General features: G+C 41.6%; 4 protein-coding genes across 9 annotated transcripts in view; 2 read left to right on the top strand and 2 right to left on the bottom strand.

The window, feature by feature from the left end:
• Positions 1-24,530, bottom strand: part of LOC100703578 (nuclear factor 7, ovary) — a 972,198-nt gene that overhangs the window by 301,278 nt on the left and 646,390 nt on the right. The gene's annotated exons all lie outside the window — the stretch shown is intronic.
• LOC100708849 (scavenger receptor cysteine-rich type 1 protein M130) overlaps positions 1-24,530 on the top strand; it is a 284,144-nt gene that overhangs the window by 206,517 nt on the left and 53,097 nt on the right. The window lies entirely within an intron of this gene.
• Positions 9,853-13,203, bottom strand: LOC109196347 (zinc finger BED domain-containing protein 1-like). The gene is made up of 2 exons (XM_025905820.1): positions 11,006-13,203; positions 9,853-10,885 (listed from the first exon to the last, which is right to left on the bottom strand). The coding sequence occupies exons 1-2, from the start codon at positions 11,506-11,508 to the stop codon at positions 10,654-10,656; spliced, it is 735 nt and encodes a 244-aa protein (XP_025761605.1). The 5' UTR covers positions 11,509-13,203; the 3' UTR covers positions 9,853-10,653.
• On the top strand, positions 19,419-21,567 carry LOC109196425 (uncharacterized). The gene is made up of 3 exons (XM_019350426.2): positions 19,419-20,169; positions 20,314-20,596; positions 20,724-21,567. The coding sequence occupies exons 1-3, from the start codon at positions 19,796-19,798 to the stop codon at positions 21,393-21,395; spliced, it is 1,329 nt and encodes a 442-aa protein (XP_019205971.1). The 5' UTR covers positions 19,419-19,795; the 3' UTR covers positions 21,396-21,567.

Raw genomic sequence — 24,530 nt, 5'->3', positions numbered from 1 at the left:
TGGACCCTCCAGCCGTCGGATTCCACTTGTGCAGCCATCATTTCATATCGAGTAAGTTACCAAATACAAGCTTTCTAACATAAGTATTTTCATTATTTACTAGAGTATCATTGTGGTTTCTGATGAGTGCAAAACCCCAGAATTGCATGCATCGTGGGCTTTCTGTCGTGCTTTCTAAGTTAGCAAGCTCTAAAGTAGAAATACTGAAATGTTTATGTTTATTTTGTAGGCAGAAAGAGCGATAATCCATTGAGTCCGGACTTTATTCCATCTATTTTCAACTACGTTCCATCTCCAGAGAAGAGGAGAAGAAAAATGAGACTGTATGTGCTCAACAGAAGACAGAAAGCAAAGCTACAATGGATAGAGCAAATAAAGCTATCTGCAGAAGGCATCCCTCCCAGGTGAATATATCAAAGTCTTTCTCTAGCGAACTGTTATAATATATGTTGGACCTACTTTTTTTTCTGTTGCATGTTTATCCTACTTGGTAGAATTCCATCCATCCATCCATCCCATCCATCCATATTCATCCGCTTTATCCGGGGCCGGGTCGCGGGGGCAGCAGCCTAAGCAGGGAAGCCCAGACCTCCCTCTCCCCAGCCACCTCCTCCAGCTTATCCGGGGGAACACCAAGGTATTCTGGTAAATTGAGAGCTTCGCTTTTACACTCAGCTCCCTCTTCACCAAGACGGACTGGTGCAGCGTCCGCATCGCTGCAGCCGCAGCACCAATCCGTCTGTCGATCTCCGGCTCCCTTCTCCCATCACTCGCGAACAAGACCCCGAGATACTTGAACTCCTCCACTTGGGGCAGGAACTCATCCCCGACCCGGAGTGGGCACTCCACCCTTTTCCGGCTGAGAACCATGGCCTCAGATTTGGAGGTGCTGATCCTCATTCCTGCTGCTTCACACTCGGCTGCGAACCGTTCCAGTGCGAGCTGGAGGCCTTCACCCGATGAAGCCAACAGAACCACATCATCCGTGGACTGGGGCCTCTGCTAGATGTTCCCAGCACACCCTCACTACACGTTTAGGTGCACCGGGTCTGTCCAGCGTCCTCCCCCGCCACCTGATCCAACTCACCACCAGGTGGTGATCAGTTGACAGCTCAGCCCCTCTCTTTACCCGAGTGTCCAGAACATATGGTCACAGGTCTGGTGATACGATTACAAAATCGATCATCGACCTGCGGCCTAGAGCGTCCTGGTGCCACGTGCACTTATGGACACTCTTATGTTCGAACAAGGTGTTCGTTATGGTCAAACTGTGATTTGCACAGAAGTCCAATAACAAAACACCACTCGGGTTCAGATCAGGGAGGCCGTTCCTCCCAATCACGCCCCTCCAGGTCTCGCTGTCGTTACCCACATGAGCATTGGAGTTGCATCTTAGAGTCCCCCCCCCCAGGGACTCTAAGAACGGCTGGGTACTCTGAACTGCCACTCTGCGCATAAGCGCAGATGACAGTCAGGACCCGTTCCCCAACCCTAAGTCGCAGGGAACAAACCCTCTCATCCACCGGGAAAAACCCCAACATACCGGCAGCAAGCCGAGGGGATATTAGAATACCCACCCCAGCCCGCCACCTCTTACCAGGGGCAACTCCAGAGTGAGACAGAGTCCAGCCCCTCTCCAGGAGACTGGTTCCAGAGCCCAAGCCATGCGTAGAGGTGAGCCCGACTATATCTAACCGGTACCTCTCAACCTCACGCACTAACTCAGGCTCCTTCCCCACCAGAGAGGTGACATTCCATGTCCCTATTGCCAGTCTTGGCAGCCGGGGATCAGTCCGCCAGGGCCTCCGCTCCTGGCCGCCGCCTGGCACACAATGCACCCGACCCCTATGGTGCCTCCGGCGGGTGGTGGGCATGCGGGAGGATGGGCCCATGTCTCCTTTTCGGGCTGTGCCCGGTCGGGCCCCATGGACTAAGGCCCGGCCACCAGACGCTCGCCCTCAAGCACCCTCCCCGGGCCTGGCTCCAGGGCGGGGCCCCGGTCCCTCACCCAGGACCATTTGCCCCCAAGTAGCACGATGGGAAGTTTACAAGGTTTACAAGGTATGTCCGGATAGCATAGATGTGGGACGCTGAAATACTTTTGAAAAGCACCCCGGGAGCATTATATTGGTCGTTAATATTTAACCTATTTATTTTTTTGATATACAGCTCGATGTCATGCGAATTAAAGTGAGATGAACACTCCAATGGCTTAAAAGTTTATGCAGTGCCGCTTACAGTGGCACTGTTCATGTTGCTGCCAAAATGATCACCTGGCAACTGGTAGTCACGTGGGGTCCGGAGCTTATTTTGCTTCCTGCAACTGGTCCTTCTGGTTATTGTCTCCCCAGAAACACTTCCCTTGTGTTTTTTCCTATTTGTGTTTTTGTTTTTCCTATTTGTTGTTCTTTTTTCCTATTTCCGTTGTCATTTTTCCTATTTCCGTTGTGTTTTGTGTGCTTTGGTTGTGGCTGATGCTACAAAGTGTTGAGATTAAATTATTTTAAGTGCCTCAATTCTAAGCTATATATTAATAAGTGTTATATAATAGTGTAGTATTAGGTAGACATGGACCTGAATAATAAAGCCTCTTATAGCGTGTCACTCTCTTAGAAGTAAGTTTGCAGGAGACTGTAGCCCACGCTTGGCTGCAAAAAGTAGAAATAAGGGGAAACGGCCAGAGGAGAAGTAGGGAAAGGTCGCAGCCTCGCCGGAGCTGAGAAAGATGTGCTCCAGCTAATAGACAACAACCTATGAGGACGCTGTGCAACGTGACTACTGAATGCCTGTGAAACACTGTTGTTTAGACCAGAGTGGGACAGCTTCTTATAAAAACTGTTAGCGCCCATCACCATTTTGAGATCCCTGGCACCGTGTCATGCAGGATGCATCTCCCTCCTAGGAGTAATTGTGTAAGATAATAAAGTGTGAAATGATCTACTGAGCAGTGTTTTGTCTTCCATCAAATGCCTTTGAGGAATCAAAAGAACTCGGTGAAGTATTGATATTTAACAATTGCCGGCTCGTCCGGGATTCCAATAGGAGGAGGCTAAGGAAGACACTCAGGGGCTCAACCAGCAAAGCGAACAGAGACCTGGGTCATTTTAAAATAAAGGTAAGCACCACCTGATAAATCAAATCGTGCATATTGGAGCTTATCTAAATTATCTGTTCGCTAAGTTGATTGATTTCTCAGTGTCAATTCGCTGCAGTAGACAAAGAGGCGGTGTGTGATCCGCCCCAGTGCGTTAGAGCAACTAAATTGGGGTGTAATAAGTAAATAAGCCGAGTAAACTAATTAGCTGTTGCAGATTGTGACTGAAAAGTGTAAGAGTAATTATCCTTTGGCGTGGTTGCTCCACTCACTTTGGACGCAAGGGCCAGACCTGTGGGATGGGAACTAGGGTGGCAACCTGGGGAAATGAAGACCCCGAACAGCTAAATCGAGGTGTGGGATCCTCTTTACAGTTGAAAGCCTGCATGAGAGCGGGCCCAAGTTTTTCCGCTGGCTAGATTCCGTGCGGAGATTGGCAACCCCGGTGCAGCACCTTTAGATTGTGTGTGTGAATGTGAAAGTGCGAAAGGTCGTGTCTCGATTGAAATAGAGTTGTATCAAGTACTGATTTTTGCATGAAGAAAACTGTGTTTTGTTGGCTGTGTTTTGATTAGGGTATCACATTATATTGTTGGGAAATGCCAAATGCTACAGCGGAGAAAACCTTTGATATCACTCATGACTGGAATATGCTACTATTAAGCATAGCTGGCCACTATAGAAAAGTCAATTGAATTTTATAAAGGGTAAATAGCCAAAACCAAAACAATGTTTATGAATAACATAGGGGAAGGGTAGATTTGTCATGTTCAAAATAGAATTATGTAACTGATCCACATGATTTAGGTTCTCCCTTAAAATAGTCAATCATTAAAAGAGTAGAATACAACTGACAGGGGCATGTGCTAGGATGTGGTACTGCAAAAGGACAAAAGCAAAATAAAGAAAGAAAACCCATTGTGTTTCACTTTGAAAAATTCAAATTAAAATGTACCATTACACTCAGAGGATCAATATGAAATCAACATATATGTAAATTTTGTATGAAGCACATGACTGATAACTGTTCTGTCCTGAGCTTTTGTTTCTTATAGCACCCACTTGACCACACCACCAGTTTTCACGCCAAAGGAAGGTAATTGCAAATGTTCGAGGGAGGAATATCACCAAAAGTGGGAAAGGTAAGCCCTGATGGGGAGTGATAACACCCTAAATGTCAATTATGGTAAAATTGTTAAAAATTTGACACAAAGCATAAAGTTGTCCAAAATTTAGAGACAGAGAGGAGTTCCAGATAAATATCATTTAGCAAACCCCATAGGGATTGATGGTGAGAATCTATAATATTTTGAAATAACACCCAATAAAATGTTGACCATGTTGATTATGTTTATTCCAATGTGCAGAGACTGGCTAATCTGACCAGGGAATGTAGTAAACAGGACTGTCAGAAAAGTCGGCATTAAAGTCACCTTTGACAGTCCAAACTAGGATGATGCTGGACATCCTCAGGGTGGAAAAAGGGTTGGTGTGACCAAGGTGTGGTTTGGCTTGTTGTATGTACATTTCAAAATGATACAGCTCCGAATAGGCCAGTTACCAGGGCATGGGAGGATGACAGACTTTATTAAATGAGGAGAAGGAATTTTTGGGGGATTGAAGATCCTCTGGGTGAGTGATTGACTGAAGCATGCAGAAAATAAAAGCTATCATTTTAGCATTGATTGGTAACTGACTGATAATTGGCCACATTCACAGCTGTATTGACTTGTTGTGGATGTGGTCTTTTCCATATTTGAGGACCCTAATTAACAGATTGAAAACAGCGACAGTAAGGGAGGAATATGCAGTGCCACACTATCAGATGCCAGTGACGGTTGGGGTCAGTGATGAATCAGGTGAGCTGGATTCATGGCTGAATCTATGGCGTTTTTTTTGTGCCACTATTCTGAGCGCATGTAAAAAAATAAATGAGCGCACGTAAAAAAAAAATGTGCAGGTGCAAGTGGTGCATTTGGACGAGAAATTTATTTTGAGCAAAGAAACGCTAAACTTGAGTGAACAAAATTCATTGCTGCGTGCAAAAAATGTATTTCAGTGTTTGCTATTATCCACACACACACACACACACAATAGCAGCCCCTCTCGCTCAGTTTTTGCATTTGCGCTTGCTCGTAATGTGTTGCTTGCGCTCTCAACATTTCTGCCCGTGCGCGTTCAACTCTTTCTGTACACCGTTATATTTGTGCCACAAAACCAGCCAATCACAGACTTGGATGCAAAAAAATCTGATTGGCTGTTTTGGTCTCCAATCAGCTCGAAATGACAAAATGCAATATCCCAGAATCCATTTCATCCAAAACTCAAACGAGGCAGCGGCGGAGCAACACAGAGTTGCGGAGTTTGAAATATTACTCTTTCTGGGTCACGAAATAAACTTTTAAGATATTTTCATGCGAGAATGGTGCTGTGTAAACTTCAAATATCTGCTTGATTAACAAGACATCACATATTTGCATAAGTGCTCTAACGTTTTCTAAGGCCTCCCATTCTACTTTTAAATACTCTAGGAACAACAAGTAGGCCTGCAGAGCGAGAGCGAAGTGCTCTAATAGGGTGATATGGTACTACAAGGTCATTAAGATAAGATGGGGCCTGATTATTTAAGACCTTGTATGTGAGGAGCAGGATTTTGAATTCAATTCTGGATTTAACAGGAAGCCAATGAAGGGAAGCCAAAACAGGAGAAATATGCTCTCTCTTTCTAGTCCCTGTCAGTACTCTTGCTGCAGCATTTTGGATTAACTGAAGGCTTTTCAGGGAGTTTTTAGGACATCCTGTTAATAGTGAATTACAGTAGTCCAGCCTGGAAGTAATAAATGCATGAACTAGTTTTTTAGCGTCACTCTGAGACAGGATATTTCTAACTTTAGAGATGTTGCGCAAATGGAAGAAAGCAGTCTTACATATTTGTTTAATATGTGCGTTGAAGGACATGTCCTGGTCAAAAATGACTCCAAGGTTCCTCACAGTATTACTGGAGGCCAAGGTAATGCCATCCAGAGTAAGAATCTGGTTAGATACCATATTTCTAAGATTTTCAGGGCCGAGTACAATAACCTCAGTTTTATCTGAATTAAGAAGCAGAAAGTTAGCGGCCATCCAGGTCTTTATGTCTTTAAGGCATTCCTGCAGTTTAACTAACTGGTGTATGTTATCTGGCTTCATGGATAGATAGAGCTGAGTGTCATCAGCATAGCAGTGAAAATGTATACTGTCTTCTAATGATAATGTGAAACAGTCAAAATATGTGATCAATACATAGAATAAAGAAATTTCCAATACACATATCAGAAATAATCATATCAAACACTTTATGAATCATTAAATTCTTTGATGTCTTTAAAATAATTGTTTAAATCAGATTGATAGAAAAAATAATGATGGATAACTTACCTGACAACGTATCTTGTCATCTCACAGTGAAGCTGACTTTTAATGAGGTCAATATTTGATCCTTTCATTTATTTTACTGTCACATCAGGACATCTAAAGGGCGTGAACTTTCTGTAGAAAGTGGACACATATCGAGTTACAGTATAAAAACTTTTTAATGAATATTTATTATATTATTATTACATTCATGTAGGCAAGCAAATGCTGTTAACATACTTTTATCTAAAGTATAATTAAGTTGTTTATGCAATACAGTGAATGTACACTGTACATATTTTGTACAGTGAATACAATTTAGTGTATAAGACAAAGAAAATTAAATGGCCCCTAAATCTCTTGTTTATTGTATGTTCTAAGGCAGGGGTCTCAAACTCGTAGCCCACGTCACCCCTACATTGACATGAAGAAATATAATGCAATTTGGCCCTTGAAGTTTTTTGTTAGGGAGGATTTGTTTGTTGTTGAGTGCAGTGTTAAAATACATTCTCTAAATAGACAAAAAATGATTTAATATGTAGGCAGTATGAGCAGAGAATATTTGAGGGTGTTTTCTTGTTTTGTTTTGTTTTTGTACAACTTGAACACTAAAGTGGCTCTCCAATGAGATGACATTGCCAGCAGTGGCCCACAGGTTGTTTAGGTTTGAGACCCATGGTGTAAGGTTTGATCAAAGTCAAAACCAGTTTGCTGATTCTTTACATTGTGTACTTTGAGATCTTACAAAACATTTGCTGAACATTAAATAGTTTCACTTTAATGCTAAACATAGTTATCATTTAAATTTTTATATCCAAAAGAAGGTCTGTCTGTAATTTTCAAAGACTTTTATTTAAAATAACAAAACAACATGTAGTTCTGGAAGAGGTGCCACTCCCAAAACTCTGTATACTGTAGCGCTATTTTTGGTTATACCTGTGCTTCTTTAAAACCAAAATATCAGTAAATGATGTGCCTCGGGGCTCAAAGAAACACAAGCAAGGTTACACAAAGGTGAGTCGACCTCACCAGCATGCAAATCATTTGGAAATCAAGTTCTTAAAACAGGGAACAAATGCTAAAAGCTGTGCGCAGTTCTAGGAACAGACAAGATAAGTGAAAAAATAAGTAAGCAAATAAGCTCAGACGTCTTTCTAGGAACAGTCAACATTGGTATTAGCAGCAACAAGTGGGGAAGGATTATGGGGTAGATCAGTAATCTACGTGGATGACGTAATTTCCTTGTGACACGGAAACTGAAGCCCTCAGGTACAAATGCTACAGCTAAGGTACCGGTATTACTACCAGTCATGAATGCACAGATTGCTGATTATTTTCAGCGTGGCTTGAAAAAGGATGAAATCCTTGTATTATTAGCTGAATCACACAGGATTAGTATCAGCAAACGTACTTGCGAAGGCGCCAGTTTGTTGCGATCCGGTTTTGAGTGCCCGTTCCTCTGCACCATATGCTTCCGGGTAACAAGAAAGTGACCTCATTCACGTAGATTACTGATTTCGAGTTAGTAAGTCGAAATTTCGAGTTAGTAAGTCGAGATTTCAAGAAAATAACTTGAAATTTCGAGTTATGGATACTTGTTTTGTGTTTTTTTGTGGCGGAAACATACATTCCTGGGACCTGTTTGCGAACCCCTCCCGAGATTCCTGTGTGTGGCAGCATGAGTGAAGTTAGAGCGTGAGTGGCCAAAGAGGAGCGAGTGTGAGTGGAGGAAGAGTGGCTGTGTGTGTGGATTCCCTTCCCTCTTCTCCCTGGAGCCCAGGATCTCCACCCAACTATATATATATATATGAAGTGGAACCCAGACTTACGAAATTAATTCGTTCCCGAGGGTCTTTCGTAAGTCGAAAATTTTCGTAAGTCGAAGCACCCATCGCGCCTTTTGAGTGAAACATAGGCTATAGGCTAATTGCTAACTGCAACAACAATACGTCGTTCAACTGGAACAGCGAAGCGCAAGTACGAAAGCCAAGGGGGTTGGGCATTGTAGGCATTGTAGGCATTGTGGGCATTGTAGGCATTCTGGGCTCAGCCAATCAGAGCCAGCGGATTTCGTTACGCGGGCATTCTGTCGTAACACGGGCAGAAATATTGCTGTTAAGTGCCTTCGTAACTTGAATTTTTCGTTAAATGGGATATTCGTAAGTCGGGGTTCCACTGTATATACATATATATATATATATATATATATATATATATATATATATGTAATACATGTATATACTGTTTCTACCACTGAAAACCATCAAGAAAGAACGGACACATTCAAATGCAATATAAGCAGTTTATTATTAAAATATGATCTATAACTTGAAAACTCACGTTGTTTTCATAGATCAGGTTATCCGGCTTTACATCACGACACCATGATCATCACCATCTTGTATCCTCATCCAATTTCAGTCAGTGGAGTCTTGCTTTTCTTGAAGTTTCATCTACCAAACCCCCCCCCAAAAAACTGGTTGTAACATATCCAAAAATAATATTAGTATTCACTAAAATGTTAAAAAGTTAAGTAAATCATGATCATCATTCAAAGAAAACAACAAAAATGTTCATGAGTTGTCTGCTCAGTTCATTGGGGGTGGCTTTAGCCAAAGAGGTTGCTGGTTTGATCCCTGGCTGGTCCGTCGATTTATGTTATACAGTGTAGTTTATTAGAGATTTACATCATTAATTTATTACTGAGACTAGGTGGAAGTTGAAAGACAAAAAATACATAAAATGAATACAGTGGAACCCCAACTTACGAAATAATTTCGTTCCCGAGGGCCTTTTGTAAGTCGAAAATTTTCGTAAGTCGAAGCACCCATCGCGCCTTTTGAGTGAAACATAGGCTATAGGCTAATTGCTAACTGCAACAACAATACGTCGTTCTAGTGGAACAGCGAAGCGCAAGTACGAAAGCCAAGGGGTTGTCACATAATTCGGAAGGCATTGTGGGAATTGTGGGCATTGTGGGCTCAGCCAATCAGAGCCAGCGGATTTCGTTATACGGGCATTTTGTTGTACCACGGGCAGAAATATTGCCGTTAAGTGCCTTCGTAACTTGAATTTTTCGTTAAATGGGCTATTCGTAAGTCAGGGTTCCACTGTATGTTCATTTGTGAATGAAAAAAAATGTGTTAAAACTAGGGCTGTCAGTCGATTAAAATATTTATTCACGATTAATCGCATATTTATCAATTGTTAACTCAAGATTAATCGTAAATTAATCACAATTTTTTTTTAAAATCTGTTCCAAAGAAACTAACAGAATACTCTGCATGTTTCCAATACCCGTAACAGTATTGGAGTGAACAAATGTGCTTTATGCAAATATGTTTATTTTTATTGCAACAATTCAAAACAATGAAAAGTCCAAAATATTCCAAAGGAAACTTAAGCATATACTCCCACACAATGTAACTATTTAATTTACCATTAGAAAGTTAAGACTCACAAAACATATTCCCATCTAAGTGGGATCAAAACAGGGAGACACAATACACGCTAAAAATAAAAATACAATAAATAAAAAGCATATGTAACTGTGGAGAGTGTTATACATAAGGCTATAAAGTCCAGTCAGGCAATATAAAACAGTCTGGCTATACTTCTTTTTGCTTTCCAGTTGTATTTAGCAGAGGCTAAGCGATGCAAGCGTCTTCCTTTGTCTGTTTTCCTAAGAAAACATGAACATGGAAACACCACAAAGGAGAAAGAAAAAAACAGCTAATAACATACAGTGCATGGGTTGTCCCTATTACTTTTGTTTCTTTGCACTGAACCAGTTGCTCAAACAGACAAGCATTTTGACATTTTCAGATGACAGGGCAGCTCGCTTCTTCTGAACAACATGCTCAGAAAGTGAAAATAACCTCTCACATGGTATGGATGTGGCAGGTGCTGCCAAGTACTTGCGTGCAAGGTAGGCCATCTCACTGTGTGCCCCTTCATGCTTGGACCACCATTTCTGGGGACAGTCCTCAATGTCAGTAGTTGGCTCTGGCCTAGATCGCTCCACACACTTCTCAATACAGTCCTCTTCATCAGATGAAGACTCTGAGGCAAGCATGAGAGCTGATCTTTTCTTAGATGGCTCGTATGTTGCTGGTTGTTCAGCAATGCACTGATCAAGCGCCACACCTCAGCCCTGTCAGGTCTGCTCAGACACTTAAGATCCTTAAACCTAGGATCGAGTGCTGTTGCAACCCTGAGTCACATGATGTTAGTTTTTTCCTTGCACTTTCCATTTCTGCTTTGAGGGTCTCCTTGAACTTAACCATGTAAGCTGGGTCATCCTCAGAGACCTCCATCACTCGCGACAGGTGACACAAAGCTGGCAGCACCACTGAGCAGGAAACAAACTTCTCCCCTCCCAAAAGTTCAGTTATATACCTGCAGTTATAGAGAAATACACTTCATTAAGGATTTGTTACATTCACTCACATAAGGTTAAAATACTTTACACACACTTTCCTATGTCAAAAGTGGTAAGAGTAAGTATTAATAAATTACCTGCAGTGTTCCAGCACAGTCTCCAGCTTCTTCAGTTTCTCCAGTTCAGCTGTTGTTGGCATTGTGACATTGGTTGTATGTAGTGCCAGTGCACCTGTCAGTGGTTCTTGATTTCTTAGAACATGCTTGATCATCTCCAGGGTACTGTTCCATCTTGTTGATATGTCCCGTGTAAGTGACTCTTTCTTATGAAAATGTGCAATTTGCTGTTGTTCGAGCTCCAGTGCGTTTGGTAGGCTATGCTTGAAATGGCCTATGACCTTTCTGCATTTTGCCAATGCACTGTTAAATGGATTGTTCTGTAGAGAAGCTGTGATGGCTCGATGGAGGCTGTGTGCGATGCAAGGCATGTGCTCAAACGGCAGCTGCCTGGCCGCTGCAACCATGTTGCGTGCACTGTCAGTGGTCAGCGTGCTGACTTTATGTTCAATTCCCCACTGTCTAGCTACCTGCATAAAGTGCTCGGCGCACGTGTCAGCGAAGTGCCTCTCCTCCATCTTCATAACTGTCAAAGCATGCGAGTGAAGTTACCACTCTGGTGAAAAATAATGTGCTGTTACCCCAAGGTAACTGTGATTACTTAGAAGTCCAATAGTCCAATAGTCTCCGGTGAGTGCAGCCGTGTTGGTCTGCCCCACAGCCTCCTCGACTTTGGCTTTCTCATCTTCATACAAGTTGTGTATCTTGGTTGCAGTGGTGGCTCTTGAAGGCAATTCATATGTGCAGTCGTTGGATGCTATGCGAATTATTTCAAGTAACCCCTCATCCTCCACAATGTTAATCGGCCTCCAAGCTGTAGCCACCCACTTTGCTATGGCTGTTGAAAGTTTGTTGGTTGTAGAATTGTCCAGACATCTCCTTTGAAAACTATCCAGCATGGTCTGCCTTTGGCGAGAGGGAGGAGGGCTCCCTGCATTAGCTATGTGCTTGGGTAGCAAGTGGTATTTGAGACAGGATGTACTGCGGTGAAAACTCAGTTCACATCGACAGTAAATACAGATTACTTTGGTCTTGTCAAGAGAACCATCTGGCATTGCTTTAAAATTGAACTTTCCGTTCAAAAGACCTTTTTCTTTATCCATTTCTGCTCACATCTACAACTGCTGCGTCGCTTCCTGATTTCTGAAAAAACGGGCCGGGCCAAAGGTCACAGGCCGGAAGTGTGTGAGTGCGTTAATTCCGCGTCAAAAAAAAAGGCGTTAAAAATTTTTTGCATTAACGCATTGTTATCGCGTTAACTTTGACAGCCCTAGTTAAACATAAAAATATACATAAAACATAACCATGCAGTGACACATGATCCACAGAAATATGATTCTGAATGCAGTCTGTCCTGTAAATATGTGTTCTGATTTAGCAGCGATTTCTCCACATGCAGGACAAAGAAATTCCTGCCTTTGTAACAAAAATGTACAACCGTGTGTTTGTTTTGAATTTGAATATTTAATCTTTAAACTACTATTGAAGTACGCTGTCTTCTACTAATCTTTGGTCCTGGTAGAGATCATGCAGAGATGTTCTAGTGTTCACACAATCCTTTTATTTTTCATTTCCCTTACAGATGCATCTGGAGATCAGCACACTGCATCCTATGCAGTCCTATTCTAAAGGCTGATCTGAAGTATTCTTGAACAGCAGTTACATTCTATTGTATTGTCTCCTCCCCACCAGGAGTGGACATGCCCCACAGTCGAAAAGTCGTGGTAAAGTGACCAGGCCTGCTAGCAACCTGACCCTCATCTCCTTTTATGGTAGTGACAGTTATTTGTCTGCCCCTCACCCTCAGTGACTCTTGCCTCATCTTCTAGAGGTGGGGTTAGTTATTCTCCTGCACCGCACCCTAGTTCCTTTGTTCACATTCATGTTCTCTATCTGTATTTTGCACCCTATCAGCAACAGTATTATAATATTGCAAACAATAATAAACTATGTCCTCTTTAAGTTTAATGCATATTTCCCACAACTCCCCCTCCCTGCTCCTGCTCAGCCTGGGCCTTTAATGCCTGTGAAGATTATACTCATGCAAACTACAACCCTCACACAACGGACGGGGAAATGTACTGACATCATTGATAGAACAGATAGACTAACAGGTGACTATCACTAATTTTATGGAAACATATAAGTGATAAAAGTCACAGAACTTTTGCTGCTGTTGCAATCCTAAAGGCAGAGAAATGAAAAATGACAATAGACAAATTAAAAACAACACAACAACTCTTAGTAATTGTATATTTATTAACTTGTGTTCTTAAGAATTATCTTGTTGATAACACACATACGTACTTTGTATTTTTTCTAAGTTATCCCATTTCTTTTTGATCAGTAAGAGGGTGATTTTCCCCTGCAGGCCCATCTTCTCCAGAACTGTCCTGATCACACACAAAAAATAAAAGAGAGAAAACCATGGCAACTATGTTAATCTGTAAATCTAAAAGTTTTCACAGCAGAACACAAGAGGAACACCGTCTGGACGTCACAGACTCTGTACAGCATGAGGGTTAATAAAACCGTACTCTGTGGCTGATGCCCTCGGCCGTCGGTGTATTGATGGTTCTCGGTGTCCAGGGTCGGGCGCTCAGGTATGTACTGGCTCACTCCTGGTAGCTTCTTGGCAGGGCCTGGCGCCCGTGGCTCTGTTGGGCCCCTTTCACGGAGTGGGGGGCCCTTGGACCTCGGGTCTCTGATCCTGCGACTCAGTATTCTCTGGCACAGCTGGCTGCGGGCATCTCACTGCAACCCCCTGTATCTTCTGCACCCTGGCTGCTGGGCAACCCCCTGTCTCCTCAGCTCTTTCCAGGAGGGCAGCACAGCTGCTCCTCTGGTAGCCCTCCTTGGGCTCTCACACTCTTGGGACCTCTGGATATCTGGGGCTGATTATTTATAGGTGACAACTGAGAGCCACTTACTTCTCCTGTTTTCTCTCTCTCTAGAGCTTTTCTAATACATTCAATAGCTTCCTGCTGGGATTCCTCTGTGCATTCCTGCATGATGTCTTAAATGGGCTTTCGTCTTCTTGATAAGAAATCTGCATCTCGATTCATTGCTCCCAGCCTGTACTTGAGAGTGAGCGAATAAACTGTTTCGTTGACTTCATGACATATGTTAGCAGGTTATTGTCACTGTACACAGTAAAATGAGGTGCATGAAACAGATAATCATTAAAGCGTTCTGTTATGGCCCATTTCAGTGCCAGGAATTCCAGGTTGCCCGAATGTCACTTATAGATTTTTTTCCTGCAGCTGTCGATGTCCGTGATCCATAGCTAGTGACTCTCAGAGCAGCCCCTTGATGCTGGTACAAAACTGCACCCAAGCCATCCTCAGAGGCATCTACATGAAGAACAAATGGTTTCTCTAGATCCGGATATGCCATGATTGGTTGGTTTGTCAGCTGGTTTACTGTTTTGTCCAATGTCTCTTGGTGGACTGCCCTCCACTAGACTGGACAGGATGGTGGCACCTGGGCAGATTTGCAGTGACGCTCCTTACTCTTTCCACTCTGAATCTGTTCAGACTTAGGCTTTGACAAGAGTTCGGCTGTCCTTGAGAAGTCTTGTATGTAGGGTCTGTAATAGCTAAGAAAAGTGCTTTAGAACGAATAGGAAAAGTGCCATGCAAGTTTTGAAATACTAGTGGTGTGTTCTCTGAATTTACTTGGCAGGGAGACGTTTTTATCAAACGATGATAACTAGTGTTGTAGCTGTGTAATAAATCTAGTTAGACATCCACACATCTCCAAGTATTTAGAGCCGCGAAATATCTGTACATTTTATTTTTAAGAGTTCTATTAAACCTTTCACACACTGAGGCTTTTAGGTCACTCCCTGTAGCAAAGTGATTGATACCATACTTCTTGATTAAAGACTTAAAACTTGAATAAAAAAATTCCTTACCACTATCTGTTTGTAACTTTTCAGGAATTTCACTATCTTTTAAAACAGTCAAAAGACTTTGCAACTTCAACACCTGTTTTGCTTTTCAAGGCTCGTGCATAAGCTTTTTTTTAGAGAAAACATCAATAACAGTAAGTAGATATTTATACCGATCATTATGAGCAGCTAAAGCTTGCATGTCACAGAGGTCTGCTTGAAACTGATTTAGAGATCTGGGGAGAAACACGTGATTTCTCTGAAAGCGTAATTTAGTCTGGATCATGTGAACGAATCCTAAGGGTAGGAGAGTTTGTGACTCGGAGCTTTGTGAGATTATTATATTATCATATGCCATGTTATACCCCTAACTAAAGATTGTGAAATTATTATGTAGTTTTAGTTTGCATTATTCTCCTGAATTAGAAGAAGGTGATAACTATTACATTTATTAAACTGATTTGTATTACATTAGACTGCTGATTTATTGTGAAATGATATTGTTTTATAATGCATTATACTGCTGAGGTATAACAAATACTGTTTTCAGAGAGTCATGGCCTTATTTGTCTGATTAGAAAAGAACAGAACATACTGCACATGAAGCCAGGGTCATAACTTAGGCTCCCTGAGAGAGAGAAAAAATGTGGATGTTTGGGTTTTTACGACTAGGTGGGGGCCACTAGAGGCTATAAGAGTTCGAGTCACCCTCCACCAGTTTGAGATTTGCTGTGACCCTCTGCATGCATGTCTCCCCATCCGGATGGTTTAAGCTCATAAAGTGTTGAATTGTATGGAAATAAATGATTGTTGATTGAGCATTTATACACCGAGTATTGTCCTTCCTTCAGCCCAAAGATTAAAAGAATTGAGAGAATTCAACAGTTTGATTCTGATTTTCCTAGTTTGGGTTAAACAAATGCAAATAAAATTTAATAAACTTTTTGATCGGGGCATGCAGCCTCCAACTCTCTCCATCCTCACTGTTTCAAAAGCACCAGTTTAACTAAGCACTTTGCTATTTTTTACTATTGTTTAACACACACACACACACACACACACAAGCCCTTAAAACAGGTGACATTTTTGGCCATAAAAAATTAAACTTTTTTCGCTTAAAATGAGAACTCCTATTATTAGAAAAATCTATATTTTCATTATAATATCTTTGAATTTTTTATTATTAACGATTTATTAAATATTGTAATTCATAAATATCATAATTGTATTAATATCATATTTTTATGACTACCATAAACGTTTATCACTTTCTTTATTACTTCCTAGGTCATAAATCCATTTTATTGGGCCTCATAAATCACTCGTTTTGACATAAGGGGTATTATCCTCTCTCTATGTTAACTGGTTAGATTTGTTTGCACATTCCACTGTCCATCTTCCAGATGTTTGGATCTGTAGATTTTCATTTCATGATCGTCTCTGCCTACAGGTGTGTTTACAATTTAACAAGATTACAGACCATTATTATTGTCAGACAACAATAACAATTTTTAAAATGAAAAAATGAAGGAAAATAAACTCTACTGCCTGGTCTCGTACCCCTGTGTTTCTGTAACATAAATAACAAGCCGATATTTTCCTCATATCATGACACCACCGATCAGCTTAATGGACCCTTGAGTTTACCTGCATGCATGTTCACCTGTCAGCTGCTGCTGATTCAGGAACGACACCCATGTTACCTGGTCACAGTTTAACGTTGGCAGCTGCTGCTAAACATAACGTCATCGCAGTATTCGGTAGAAAATGAGCAAATATAGTTTGTTTCCTATAAGGTGCATTAAGCGAAACAAAACAGTCAGGTAAGTCAAATTTACTCAACTCATTCTTTTTGCTTCCTCCACTTCCATACCATGATTCAATAATGTTGAGATCTCTCACAGCTGCTGTATTCCCACCTGCTGGACCTGAAAACAGGGTTTGATCTTTGGTTTCATTCGTTTTCTACCAAGGTTTGACCTTTGAGAGTGTTTAAACAAGAGAGAAAAATGTAAAAATGTTCATGCCTGTGTGAGAAAAGTGTATAAAGTGTGTAGTGAGGGGTTTTAAAGCCTTAAAATATCTATAATAATTTTAAAAAACAAAGTTGGCTTCGGATTTCACCTATCGAAGGTTATTTTTAGCGCATAACACCCGCGATAAACAAGGGACCATTGTATAAATTATTAACAAGAAGTGGATGTTTCCTGATTTCACCCTTTCTGCAGCCAACCACATTTCACATTTTAGTTTTGTTATATTTTGAGTTTGGTAGTTTTGAAGGTTAAACTATGCCTACAATTCTTCTGCCTGTGTTTATATTGGCAGCATTTAGGAGATAATACTGGTATATGGAGATTCTAAACATCGCATTACAGTTTACATCCAAATATGTCACATTTGACCTCTGACCTCACTTTTCTATACAGGGAGTGCAGAATTATTAGGCAAGTTGTATTTTTGAGGAATAATTTTATTATTGAACAACAACCATGTTCTCAATGAACCCAAAAAACTCATTAATATCAAAGCTGAATGTTTTTGGAAGTAGTTTTTAGTTTTAGCTATTTTAGGGGGATATCTGTGTGTGCAGGTGACTATTACTGTGCATAATTATTAGGCAACTTAACAAAAAACAAATATATACCCATTTCAATTATTTATTTTTACCAGTGAAACCAATATAACATCTCCACATTCACAAATATACATTTCTGACATTCAAAAACAAACAAAACAAATCAGCGACCAATATAGCCACCTTTCTTTGCAAGGACACTCAAAAGCCTGCCATCCATGGATTCTGTCAGTGTTTTGATCTGTTCACCATCAACATTGCGTGCAGCAGCAACCACAGCCTCCCAGACACTGTTCAGAGAGGTGTACTGTTTTCCCTCCTTGTAAATCTCACATTTGATGATGGACCACAGGTTCTCAATGGGGTTCAGATCAGGTGAACAAGGAGGCCATGTCATTAGTTTTTCTTCTTTTATACCCTTTCTTGCCAGCCACGCTGTGGAGTACTTGGACGCGTGTGATGGAGCATTGTCCTGCATGAAAATCATGTTTTTCTTGAAGGATGCAGACTTCTTCCTGTACCACTGCTTGAAGAAGGTGTCTTCCAGAAACTGGCAGTAGGACTGGGAGTTGAGCTTGACTCCATCCTCAACCCGAAAAGGCCCCACAAGCTCATCTTTGATGATACCAGCCCAAACCAGTACTCCACCTCCACCTTGCTGGCGTCTGAGTGGCACTGGAGCTCTCTGCCCTTTACCAATCCAGCCACGGGCCCATCCATCTGGCCCATCAAGACTCCCTCTCATTTCATCAGTCCATAAAACCTTAGAAAAATCAGTCTTGAGATATTTCTTGGCCCAGTCTTGACGTTTCAGCTTGTGTGTCTTGTTCAGTGGTGGTCGTCTTTCAGCCTTTCTTACCTTGGCCATGTCTCTGAGTATTGCACACCTTGTGCTTTTGGGCACTCCAGTGATGTTGCAGCTCTGAAATATGGCCAAACTGGTGGCAAGTGGCATCTTGGCAGCTGCACGCTTGACTTTTCTCAGTTCATGGGCAGTTATTTTGCGCCTTGGTTTTTCCACACGCTTCTTGCGACCCTGTTGACTATTTTGAATGAAACGCTTGATTGTTCGATGATCACGCTTCAGAAGCTTTGCAATTTTAAGACTGCTGCATCCCTCTGCAAGATATCTCACTATTTTCGACTTTTCTGAGCCTGTCAAGTCCTTCTTTTGACCCATTTTGCCAAAGGAAAGGAAGTTGCCTAATAATTATGCACACCTGATATAGGGTGTTGATGTCATTAGACCACACCCCTTCTCATTACAGAGATGCACATCACCTAATATGCTTAATTGGTAGTAGGCTTTCGAGCCTATACAGCTTGGAGTAAGACAACATGCATGAAGAGGATGATGTGGACAAAATACTCATTTGCCTAATAATTCTGCACTCCCTGTATAAAATATGCCTTTTTTGAGTTGACCACAAAATGTGTTGTATCATTAAAGAAAGCATTCCACAGAAAGGCAATGAGTTAGAAAAAAAAAGTTTGAAATATGGTCCACTATAATTTCTATTAATTATTGTTATTTAAGTCCAGTTATTTAAGAATCAATGCTTGTTTTCCACGACCTACTTCTACATGTTTGTGTAGTAAACATTTGCCATCCTGCTCTTATCTGCATGTTCCTACAAAGCTAAATTGTGTGTGTGTGTGTGCGTGTGTGTGTGTGTGTGCGTGTGTGTGTGTGTGCGTGCGTGTGTGTGTTTGTGTGTGTGTGTGTGTGTGTGTGTGTGTGTGTGTGTGTGTGTTAAGAGCATGACTAGTGTGAAGCAACCTCTGTTATCATCGCCATGTCGGGAATGTAGTTAACATCAGAAGATATTTGCCCTCAGTACATCAGCCATAAAAATACAGGCTCTGAAATGTACTCACAGTAAAATGTAAGTCTTTGGAGGACCTTTCTACCAGCTGTTGTGCAAAACTAAATTAACCTTGTTCTATATTAATGCAATATTACAGTTTTTCTCGATTGCTTAAACACTATAACCAGGCCTCTAAACTAAAATTTCAAAACCATAAACGCTATTGGTCAAAAAGCTCACCCATTTCCCTGAACTATAAACACTATTCCCTGCTTTGACACATGACTCAAATTTGGTGAACTGGTACTGCAAAACTCTACACACAAATCCCTACATTTTACAGTGCTTACACCATGTAGTCATGTAGAAAGCACTAGCATGCAATAATGTTAACTTAAGTCAGCATAGCTTGAGCCCAATTAGCACACAATTAACCAGGTGGAAACACTAGGAGTCAAAATTTAGCACACACCAATCAGAACCTGCGATGGATAGATAAAAGGGCCAAAGTCAGCTCATTCAGGTTTGAAACAATGGATCCAAAGAGATGCAAAGGAAGAGGACGTGGTGGAGAAAGAGGACGTGGTGAAGGAGGAGGACGTGGTGGAGAAAGAGGACGTGGTGAAGGAGGAGGACGTGGTGGAGAAAGAGGACATGGTGAAAGAGGAGGACGTGGTGGAAGAGGAGGAGGAGGTGGTGAAGGAGGTGGAGGTGGAGAACGACGGCGACAAGGAAGGGGAAGAGCAAGGGCACGAAGACAGTCAGTCTCGGATGAAATTCGAGCCACTTTAGTTGACCATGTCCTTGTCCATGGGATGACTATGAGGGAGGCTGGGCAACGAGTACAACCAAATTTGAGTCGCTTCACTGTTGCCTCCATCATCAGAACCTTCAGGGAGGAAAACAGGTAGGTGTACTTGCAGTAAGACTGCTTTGTACAGTAACGTTTAAGTTACTGAATTTATGTGTCTTGAGTTTCAGTATGTTTCCATTATTTTCCTGTAAAATGAATGTGTGACAGTTACAGTAATGAGTGCTTCTATTTTTGTAGGACACAGAGACGACCACCTGGTGGAGGCAGGTTAAGGCTTTTGTCGGAGGAGCAAGAGAGGGAACTTGTAAACATGGTAATTGCAAATAATGTAATCCGCCTGCAAGAGATTCAAAGGAGAGTGATTGAGGATGATCATCTTTTTCGAGGCATAAATGCCATCAGCCTCTCCACAATTGACCGCATCCTCCAAAAGAATCAATTCCGGATGAAACAGGCATACCGAGTCCCTTTCGAACGAAACTCTGACAGAGTGAAAAACCAACGTGTGGAATATGTTCAGGTATGAGTTTTGATACTGTATAAGGTATTGTGTACCATCACAGCATGGCAGTTTATGCTGCCATCTCAGCACTCTTGAACTTTGGTTCAGGGTACCGATTGACTCTACTGTGTTATGTGTTTTGCAGAGAATCTTTGAGATTGAAGGACGGCCTGTTCCCCATGAAATGATCTTTGTGGATGAGGCAGGTTTTAACCTGACCAAAAGAAGGAAAAGGGGGAGGAACATAATTGGCCATCGGGCTATTGTAAATGTCCCTGGTCAGCGTGGGGGGAATGTCACTATGTGCGCAGCCATCAGCCAACGAGGGGTACTCCACCGCCATGCCGTACTAGGACCCTATAACACTATGCTTCTCCTTGCTTTTCTTGATGGTTTAAGACAACATATGTTCCAGCTGGACTACAGGGAACCAGCACAGCCAGAGCAGCCTCACTACGTTGTTGTGTGGGATAACGTCAGCTTCCATCGCGCTGCTCTGGTTCGTGACTGGTTTACCAATAACCCAAGGTTTTCTAATATCTTTCTGCCTGCATACTCCCCCTTTCTAAACCCGATAGAGGAGTTATTTTCGGCATGGCGGTGGAAAGTGTATGACCGAAAACCTTATGTCCGTGTTCACCTCCTTCAGGCCATGGAAGAGGCCTGCCTAGACATATCAGTAGATGCATGCCAGGGGTGGATCAGGCATGCAAGAGGATTTTACCCCCGCTGCCTGGCTGGGGCCAATATAGCCTGTGATGTGGATGAGATTCTCTGGCCTGACCCAGACCAAAGACAAGATGCTGTGGTGGGATAATGTTTCTGGTGTGTGTTGTACTGTATAGTACATGAATGACAATGTGCCACTGTACATACATTGGTTGCGTCTTTTGTGTTTATCATGTGACAAGGGTTTTGAAGGGGAGAACCATAAGCAACCTAATTGTTTTGGAACTATTGTTTTGAATTAATTGTACCAGTGTGCAAAACTCTGTTGTAGTGTGTGTGTTTTTGAGGGCTTGTGTTTGATGTCTGAGGGCAAAGTTCGGTTTTTCAGCAGGAGTGAATAGTTTTGGGTGTAGAGCTTCATTTTGACCTGGAAATAGGATGTTTGGGGAATTGAGTGAGATGTTATGGATTTGTGTTTACTGTTGTGCGGATATGAGGCGTAGTTTCAAGAAATGTGTTTTAGCAATCGAGAAAAACTGTAAAATAATGTTAGCATATTGTTGTGGAGGTGTGGTCCCTGGCTCAGCTGCAGGGGAGGTGGGCCAGTGCCAGGGAGGTTGGAGGAACAGGTGAAGGTGATCCAGCTAATAAGGTTTTCCTTCTATTTCAGAATGAGGGTCTGGTTGTTTGGCAGAAATGGTCCGTTATGAATGTAAAAAATAGTAAATATTTCAGCATCGTGGCAGATGAGATGAAGGGTGTTACGAAACAAGAGCAGATTTCATTTGGACTTAGTTCCTTAGTTCCATTCTGAATCTGCTGGGAGACTAGCTGCAGTGCAACTTGAAAAGACTGTCCACTTATTGAGACGCCATGGTTTAAAGAACAAAACTGTAAATTTGGTCATAAAGTGCCACTGACAGTTGGCACAAAGTTGAAATTCTTTGAATAAATCTAAGCATCATCAGCTTAAATGCAAATTTATCTCCAGTACACTCAATGTAACTTCACACTGAGTATGAAAGCACAGCCACTGTGCACCAGTCAAAGACTTTAATTCAGCACATTACTGCAGACTAACCTGTTCATCGTGGACAAAACTACCCAATATTTTCATTCAACATTTTATTTTATTTTTCATTCAACACAAACTTTGTATAGCGAGGATTTTTGCTGGACGTTTCACAAAATAGAAACACATAATGTATCAAAGTATGTCATATGCAAATCCAATACGTTATTAACATTTTGTAGTTAAGTGCCCCAGCACACATATATCAAACTTTGCAAATGAGAAGCAAAAACTGCTCAAAGTGATAACTAAAATGTGCTTTTATGCCTTTTTCAACACATTTGTACGTACATTTACATTTATATTTATATTTGTCATAGTCACACATACAAGGAATAAAAAAGAACTTGTCCCACCGTTAATGTAAGTTATAACATGTACAGTCAATTAAAAAACAAACCAATCTGTAAGGGTAAAACTATAAGAAATAAAAAAGGTGCACTAAGCGAGTTGCGTAAGTGCACACAGCTTTAAACTAATACTTTCTTCACACAGTTTTTGATTTAATTACAGCATTCAGTCTTCTTGGGTTGTAGTCTAACAGCACACCTTGACATGGCAATATTTGCCCACGCTTCCTTGCAAAACAGTCTAAATCTATCAGATCACAAAGGCATCTCTTCTGCATGGAGTGCTTTTTAAGAAATTTTCTCTCCCCTAAAAGATTTGTTTTGTAATAGAAGTTAATAAGTTACAGCTAACATTAAAGGTGGTAAAAGCTTTGAATGATTTTTAATATTACAAAACCAGGCATTTTGAAGGGGTATGTAAACTTATTGTATTCAGGTTTTTTTTGGTTTTTTTTAAGAATTAAGAGTAGTCTCTTTGTAATAAACAAGCCTTTTATAACCTTTGACCCCTCGCATATAGCTTCATCAGCCGATTTGGGAATCGATCAATATGTGGTCTTTTCCCCCCTCCCAGTGTAAATATCAACAGTACACCGAGTTCTTTTGATTCCTCAGAGGCATCCGATGGAAGACAAAACACAGCTCTGTAGACCATTTAACACTTTATTACTTCTAGAAGGGAGATGCGTCCTGCATGACACGCTGCCACAGATATCAAAAAGGTGGTGCGCCCCTGACAGTTTTAATAATGGATTGGATTTATATATCGCTTTTCAAGGCTGTAGCCACAGCTGCCCTGGGGCACACTGACATAAGTGAGGCTGCCATATCGCGCCATCGGCCCCTCTGGCCAACACCAGTAGGCAGGAGGGTAAAGTGTCTTGCCCAAGGACACAACGACCAGGACAGAGAGCCCAGGGATCGAACCGGCGACCTTCCGGTTACAGATGCGCTTCCCAATAAGCTGTAATAAAGCTTATTACAGAAGCTTTATTACAGAAGCTCTCTCATTCTAGTCTAAACAACAGTGTCTCAGTAACTTTCCACTAGAGATGGTCCCCTCTTATGTACTTTCCCCAGGCAAGCATGAGTGAAAGTCTGCAGCGTTCTACTCCCCAAGGACACATGGTCTCATGCCTTTATTTTTCAAGGCTGTGTCCACTTAATACTAAAGTATATGACTTTATAACACTTATTAATAAAAAAAACAGCATAGCATTATTAAGGCACTGCAAATTATTTAATCCCAACACCAGTCAGATCAGCCCAGATGTGCAGCTTCTGGCCTGCAGTCTAGTCACAGCAGCAGACTCCTGTATTCAGAGACAAACTGGGTGTAAACTTGTCCAAGAACGGACACCAGTATAAAAACTGTCTGATCCACTGCTCACACTGGAAACATGGCTGACAGGAAAAGGTCAACGTGTGCCTGAGAGTCTGTGAGATGACACCGATTAATCGAAACCAGACAGAGAGGCGTGAAGCTCCGCCTCCTCCTGTGGCAGGTATAAAGGCAAAGTACATGTGATGATCAGAGCAGAGAGCCGTCGACATGGACATGAATCCCCTGCTGCTGCTGATGCTGCTGCTGATGCTGTGGAGCTCAGGTAGGACACTAACATCACCACGACACACACATGCATCATATAAAAGGATCAGTGAAGGAAAGAAAAAACTGCACTGTGACACTTCAACAGCTTCAATTTAGAATCGTTCAGACGTCAAAAAACAAAAGTCAGTTTTTAATCTGTTTACAGACACTTTGACCTGCAGCCTCACATGTTTTAAAACTTTATTAACTATTCTGCTGCAATCATTTAAGAGCCACAGTTGTCGTCTTTCTGCAGAATTACTTTAGTTT

The sequence above is a fragment of the Oreochromis niloticus genome, linkage group LG3, assembly GCF_001858045.2.
Source record: "Oreochromis niloticus isolate F11D_XX linkage group LG3, O_niloticus_UMD_NMBU, whole genome shotgun sequence".
NCBI lineage: Eukaryota > Metazoa > Chordata > Actinopteri > Cichliformes > Cichlidae > Oreochromis > Oreochromis niloticus.
This window is presented reverse-complemented; position numbering and strand designations above follow the sequence as displayed.